Here is a 7,281-nt window from a genome sequence, read left to right as displayed (position 1 = left end):
AATAAAATCGTATAAGTTGTTTATGAATGCTTATTCGTGAGAGAGAGAGATTGATTGGGTTGCTACATGGTTTTCATGATATAAACCCTGGAATGATGCCCTCAGTCTTTACTGGCCTTTACAGTATAACTTCTTTGATCTCCCAATGATATCTGTCCCATTTTTCCTGATGAACAATGAACATCTAGTACAATACTAAACATAAATTATAGGTGGCACCAGAGGGTGGTGCTGTCTGCTAAGGAATCAGTGCAAAAGAGAAAACCTTTGCCTCTAGCAGCAGCCCCCAAGCACCTTAGTTGATTTGAAAGCTGTAGATGGGTTTGAGAAATATGGCTAGCATTCCACCTATCAGGTTAAAGATAACAAATGGCTCATACCTATCCAACTTTTTCAGACCTCTGAGAAGTACAAAGGAGCTAGGGCCCTGGAGCTAGGCATTGTTTCTGGATCAGTCGATAGCCAACCTGATCTGTTCTTGTGATCCCCTTCAGATCCAGGAGGTCATGTGCGCTTGCTTTATGGTCCTATACTGTTGTACTGGACAGTTAAAGAGGCACAGCTGCAACTGGAAAACTCAACTCGGGTTTTAAACACCAGCCTAGCGATAGTGCTAAGAACATACATGGCATTATTTCAATAGAAAAATCACAACCATCTCTTTTTTTTATATCACTTTAGTTATTTAACTATAATTACTTGCTCTAACATTCATAAGTAAAGTTGTGTCAGTGGATTGAATTCTAACATGGGTGAATATGGTGAATAGAGGTGACGTTGGATGGCTGCGGCTGAATTCAAAGGACAACTCCCTCTCCCAGCAGAGAGAAGGTTCCAGGAACATGTAAAGGCAGGTTGTTGGAGATATGAAGAATACCTTTTGATTCAGTCACTCCCCAGCATCTTGGCTCTGTTAGGATGACTGGGCGTGCCGTGAAATCCTAACCCTGGGGTTACACGTTTTACCGCTGAGGATTGTTTACTGAAACCAACGACTGTACTGAAACCCATTCTAAAGATAGTATCTGGAAGAAAGTTACCTATGATTTCCTTGGAGAGGAGTAAAGGTTTTGCCTACAGTACGCATGTTGGAACATCAAGGATGAGAATGTTTATTCTTTATTTCACTAGTTTTAGTCTACATTTGGATACAGTTAAATAAACATGAATATTGTCAACATAATTGAGAGTGGGATATTCATGTTCATATCTATTGAAAATGCAATGGTGATTTTTAAATATAAATTATTTTCTAGAAATGCCTCTCAAATGTTCTAAAGACCCTCAGAGGCGTGTTACTGCAGGCACAAGGTATATCCGCACAAATCAAGTCGAGACAACTCCCTTTTCAAAATAAAACGCAGGAGCTAACGGGACAGGGGAGAACTATAGATCTAATTTAGTTACTGTGTTACACAATCTCTAAATATGCGTTTCATAATACCTGACCTCTAAATAAAAGAAAAACCCTTACCTTTAAAAACAACAGCAAGGTTTATTTGTCTATTATCACACAGAACTTAACAAAATCTGGTTAAAAAAAATGGGACATAATATGATGCAGCTCACAAAATACAATGTAAAAAAAACTATTTAGGTAAACTCTTACATTAAAAAAAATAGCATAAGAGTATAGTAACCACCCAATCCTATTTATTTGTTTGTTAAAAAAAATAGCATAAGAGTATAGTAACCACCCAATCCTATTTATTTGTTTGTAATATTCTAACCCACAAATGCACAGTAAAATAAATCACATTTATATTTCAGCAGTGGTAGAAAAAGTATCCAGTTGTCATACTTGAGTGAAAGTAAAGATACCTTCATAGAAAATGACTCAAGTAGGCCACCCAGTAAAATACTAGTTGAGTAAAAGTCTAAAAGTATTTGGAATTATATATTATATATATATATATATATATATTAAAATATAGGTCAAAACACACATCACGACAGGAGAGACACCACAACACTACATAAAGTGAGACCTACGACAACAACATAGCATGGCAGCAACACATGAAAACACAGCATGGTAGCAACACAACATGTCAACAACATGGTAGCAACACAACATGGCAGCAGCACAACATGGTACGTACATTATTGGGCCCAGACAACAGCACAAAGGGCAGGAAGGTGAGACAACAATACATCACGCAAATCAGCCACAACTGTCAATAAGAGTGTCCATGATTGAGTCCTTGAATGAAGAGATGGAAATAAAACTGTCCAGTTTGAGTGTTTGTTGCAGCTCGTTCCAGTCACTAGCTGAAGCAAACTGAAAAGACGAGCAACCCAGGGATGTGTGTGCTTTGGGGACCTTTAACAGAATGTGACTATCAGAATGGGTGTTGAATGTGGAAGATGAGGGCTGCAGTAGATATCTCAGATTGGGGGGAGTGAGGCCTAAGAGGATTTCGTAAATAAGCATCAACGAGTGGGTCTTGCGACAGGTATACAGAGATGACCAGTTTACAGAGGAGTATAGAGTGCAGTGATGTGTCCTATAAGGAGCATTGGTGGCAAATCTGATGGCCGAATGGTAAAAAACATCTAGCTTCTCGAGAGCACCCTTACCTGCTGATCTATAAATTATGTCTCCGTAATCTAGCACGGGTAGGATGGTCATCTGAATCAGGGTTAGTTTGGCAGCTGTGGTGAAAGAGGAGCAATTACGATAGAGGAAACCAAGTCTAGATTTAACTTTAGCCTGCAGCTTTGATATGTGCTGAGAGAATGACACTGTACCTTCTAGCCATACTCCCTATTACTTGTATGAGGTGACTACCTCAAGCTCTAAACTCTCCGAGGTAGTAATCACACCGGTGGGGAGAGGGTCGTTCTTCTTACCAAACCACATGACCTTTGTTTTTGAGGTGTTCAGAACAGGGTTAAGGGCAGAGAAAGCTTGTTGGACACTAAGAAAGCTTTGTTGTAGAGCATTTAACACAAAGAGCTTGAGAGGATCTGCAGAGAAGAATGGGACAAACTCCCCAAATACAGGTGTGTCAAGCTTGGAGCGTCATACCCAAGAAGACTCAAGGCTGTAATCGCTGCCAAAGGTGCTTCAACAGAGTACTGAGTTCAGGGTCTGAATACTTATGTAAATGTAATATTTCCATTTTTTTTATACATTTGCTCAAATAAAAAATCAACTGTTTTTGCTTTGTGTATAGATGGGGGGGGGGGGCAATTTAATCCATTTTAGAATAAGGCTGTAATGTCACAAAACGTGGAAAAAGTCCAGGGGTCTGAATACTTACCGAATGCACTGTACATCTCAAACTACACACAAATACTATTTTCACACTACTGAGCCGAGCTGAACAGTGCTCTCCTCGTTACGCATTTTTTTTACCTTTATTTAACTAGGCAAGTCAGTTAAGAACAAATTCTTATTTTCAATGACGACCTAGGAACAGTGGATTTACTGCCTGTTCAGGGGCAGAACAACAGATTTGTACCTCGTCAGCTCGGGGATTTGAACTTGCAACCTTCCGGTTACTAGTCCAACGCTCTAACCACTAGGCTACCCTGCCGCATCCACCATAGTTGCTGGAATCATGAACGGTGTGAAAAGAAAACATCAGAGCCAGCACAGTGCAGTTTGGGTTGAATCGATAGTGTGAAAATAGTAATAGAGTACTGGATGTATGCATCATGGATATATTGCTTGCTAGTGGAGTGTCTCACAGTAAAACAACCAGAAATGAAAATAACAGAAATCATGAATCAAACCAAACCAACCATCAAATCAACAAAAATAACCCCAGCTTTGACCCTAGGCAGTGCTGTACCCAGAATAGAGAGTGGCTGGATGGAGGTGGGTCATGTTTAGCACAAAACAGAGGAAAACGGACTTAAATGGAGTGAAACGGGAAGGCACTACCTGACCAGTAAGTAAAGGCTTGCTTTCAATTTCCATTGCACAACATTTTGAAACGTCTACCCTAATGAACACGACCCTGGTCTCCTGGATATCCCCAGGCTCTAGACGTAGTCTCTGCCTGGTGGGGCAGCGGAGCGGTTCGGGGGGTAGCGGGAGGACTTTCCTGAGCCTTCACTGGAGCAGTTGCAACAGAGGAAGGCTCCACCTATGATGGTGAAGCAAGCAGAGCCCCAACCTACGAACAGGGCCTTGCCAAACTCATACCTGCAGATAGACATTTCAATAACAATATCAATCAAGAACTAAACATTGATTATGGTAAGTTATGTATAGAGGCACAACTGCAAACATGAAATATTGCGTATCTATAATATTCACACAATCGTAATATATTGCATAATTTACGCAAAACCCAGCTTGGTTATGATTCTCCCCAAAGACAAACAAAGCCTTCCTAGTCCCCGGTCAAAATGATGATGACAGCACACCTGGAATTTGTAGGAGTGAAGGGGTCGTAGAATTCCTTTGCTATTCTGTTCCCGTACCAGGAAGTCCCCACCAGAGCACACAGACCTATGTGACAGGAGGACAACATCATAGGACAAATCATCAATAGATATTTATGTAGAAAGAATCTGGTTGAAAAAAAATGTGGGCTTGCAATGCAGTATGAAATTACAGGGTAGGCAGAGGAAGCATGACATCAAGTTTAAAAGTAAGTACCCCTACTGTGTTTAAACATGTGGGTGAGGTACTAACTACTAGTTAGCATGACTTCCAGTGTGTTTTTTCCTTAGTCAACACCTTTGTATAACACTTTCTTTGGTGTGTCAAGTCGGAACTGTTTCAGCAACAAACAAAAGAAGAACAATATTCATGCAAATAGATGACTAAAGATCTATTGCATGGCACTGTGTGGACTATAAACCCCCACCTGCGATAATGATGACGATTCCTCCAGTCAGGGCAACTTTGTCCTTCTTCTCCTGGTCCTCAGCCAGACAGGTGGTACACTTCATGCCCACCATGGCCACCAGAATCGCAATGCCAGCCAACAGGATGGCACCCACCATGAGACCTCGTGTGCCCTGCACCATCCCTGGGAGCAAGAGAAAGGCCAGAATACACAATCAATCAATAATAGAATTTCCTATTTGAGCTTTAATGATTATGTCATTACTATGCCTTTACATGTTATTACATACGTCACAGGGCCTACATATAGCCTAGCTCCTGAATAACGTCAGATTGCCTAGAGAATATTATATTCTCAATGTATTCAGAGTTAATAAAATTATAATAGAAAAGGGATAATTGGGTAGGAATGTAAATGTATTATAGCTTTCATCACCTTGAATGTAAACAAAAATGCAAGTTCAATTGACGAGGAAAATGCTGAATGTATATTATAAACTGGGTGGTTCCAGCCGTGAATGCTGATAGGCTGAAAGCCATGGTATATCAGACTGTAAACCACGGGTATGACAAAACATGTATTTTTACTGCTTTAATGAAGTTGGTAACCAGTTTATAATAGCAATAAGGCACCTCTGGTGTTTGTGGTATATTGCCAATATACCACGGCTAAGGAATGTATCCAGGCGTTCCGTGTTGCGTTGTGCATAAAAACAGCCCTTAGCCGTGGTATATTGGCAATATACTACACTGCATTATTGCTTTATTAAAACATTCTTCAAACATTTGTTAAGACATTGGATTTTGAATTAATATGGACTTCAGATTTCAATTGTATCAGACAATGGTGCACAATGGGGTTGGGTTTTAAACCTAGTGTAGATGGAGTTCAGGTGTTTTCATCTGTTACCACCGGGAGCAGGCATGATGGTTATCCATGGCATTCTCAAGGCTTGTCTGTACATGCATGAGATCTTCTGTAGCATTGGGGGATAGGTTGTTAAACCTCACTTAGTCTATTGCAGGTTAATGTATTTTTTTCAAAGGTAAATGGATCAGATTAATTTATAGGCCTTCTGGTACTACGTTTTGAACCATGAAAAAAGTATCGATAAGTCGTTTATAATTGTTTTTATAGTACTGTAAAGCATGACAAATAAATGCAAGTAATAAATTACCCGTTAATTGGAGCAGTGAATCGTACACTTTACACTGGATTTGACCAGTGCTCTGTGACACACAAGACTTCCAAAGCCCCTCGTACATGGCTTGCGCCGTTATGATGTTGTCCCCAGCATAGGATGACAGTTTCCACTCGGCCATGATCGTGGACGCTATCAACCCGATGAAGCCAAGAAAAGACAAGACGAATCCAAGGAGCTGTATCCCCGCGTTTGCCATTTCACTAAATAAATGGTTAATAAATTAAAGATTAATCCTCAATAATATAGAAGAGATCAATTGGGTCCACTCAGTATTCACAGAAAATCCACAGAAAATCCCAAATTCCAGAAGAGTCCTCAAAACTTCAGGTATAGCCAGAGAGGAAGAGATGAAGCGAGAGGGTTTACTCCGCCCAAAATCTGTCCACGAAAATAAGACCACGAAGTGAGGTTATTATTTTATGGCCAATGAGAGTGTCGGATTTGGTCAATAAAAAATGGAATTGTTAATTTGCTACAATAGCCTTATTTGATCGAATATAAGTTTCGTAATGGTTAGGTTATTACGAATGCACTGATATAAATGGACGCACGTGGCATTTCGGCAACTTTGAAAACAGTTATTCTATTTCGGAGTTCTGTCTAGTCACACGCGTATCTACCCTCTCATTGGAATGGTCCCACGTGATCTTGCCTCCTCCCGCCTTCCTCCATCTTTAGGACATGCATTTTCCATTGTTGGAGCGGTCACTTTACTTTCTTATCAATATAATAGAACATCTTCGATATATCAGTCTGCGCTTGGTAGGCAGTTTAGCGTTTTTTATCATGAATCTTATCTTATTCTGGAGGCAGCACCGCAGAGTGGTCAATAGATCATGACATCTGATTTTAAACCTTACCCTAACTTTAACCCTAACCTTAACCAAACAGCTAACCCTAATGCCTAGCCCTTAAATCATGACCGAACAAATCTTTTTGTTTTCAAGACTTTGTACAATATAGCCAATTTTGACTTTTCAGCTGGCCCATCTATCAGAAATCACTCCGTTCTGTCTCCAGGACAGGACTCGTCCTAATTAACGTCAACCTGCGCTTATTTGGCGCTATGGTAATGGTGTAGTTTACATTTAGTAATTTAGGGACCACCTCCCAGGCAAACCGGCGACCCAGGGAGACCCCACCTCACGTTTTTATCACATATCATGTCTTATCACCAGCTGAATTGTAATAGCAAGGAGAAGTAGGCAAATCAACATTTTAAAATGAATAGATTTGGGAGATCGTTTTTTCATTATTTTGACCTACCCG

The 7,281-nt window shown here is 40.3% G+C and overlaps 1 protein-coding gene across 1 annotated transcript; it reads right to left on the bottom strand.

Moving 5' to 3' along the window:
* Positions 1-3,197: 3,197 nt before the first annotated feature.
* cldn1 (claudin 1) lies at positions 3,198-6,591 on the bottom strand. Its single transcript, XM_024391973.2, has 4 exons — positions 5,986-6,591; positions 4,827-4,991; positions 4,381-4,465; positions 3,198-4,156 (listed from the first exon to the last, which is right to left on the bottom strand). Exons 1-4 carry the CDS (start codon positions 6,206-6,208, stop codon positions 3,994-3,996), a joined length of 636 nt encoding a protein of 211 aa, XP_024247741.1. The 5' UTR covers positions 6,209-6,591; the 3' UTR covers positions 3,198-3,993.
* Positions 6,592-7,281: the final 690 nt, after the last annotated feature.

Source organism: Oncorhynchus tshawytscha, linkage group LG28 (assembly GCF_018296145.1).
Source record: "Oncorhynchus tshawytscha isolate Ot180627B linkage group LG28, Otsh_v2.0, whole genome shotgun sequence".
Classification (NCBI taxonomy): Eukaryota; Metazoa; Chordata; class Actinopteri; order Salmoniformes; family Salmonidae; genus Oncorhynchus; species Oncorhynchus tshawytscha.
This window is presented reverse-complemented; position numbering and strand designations above follow the sequence as displayed.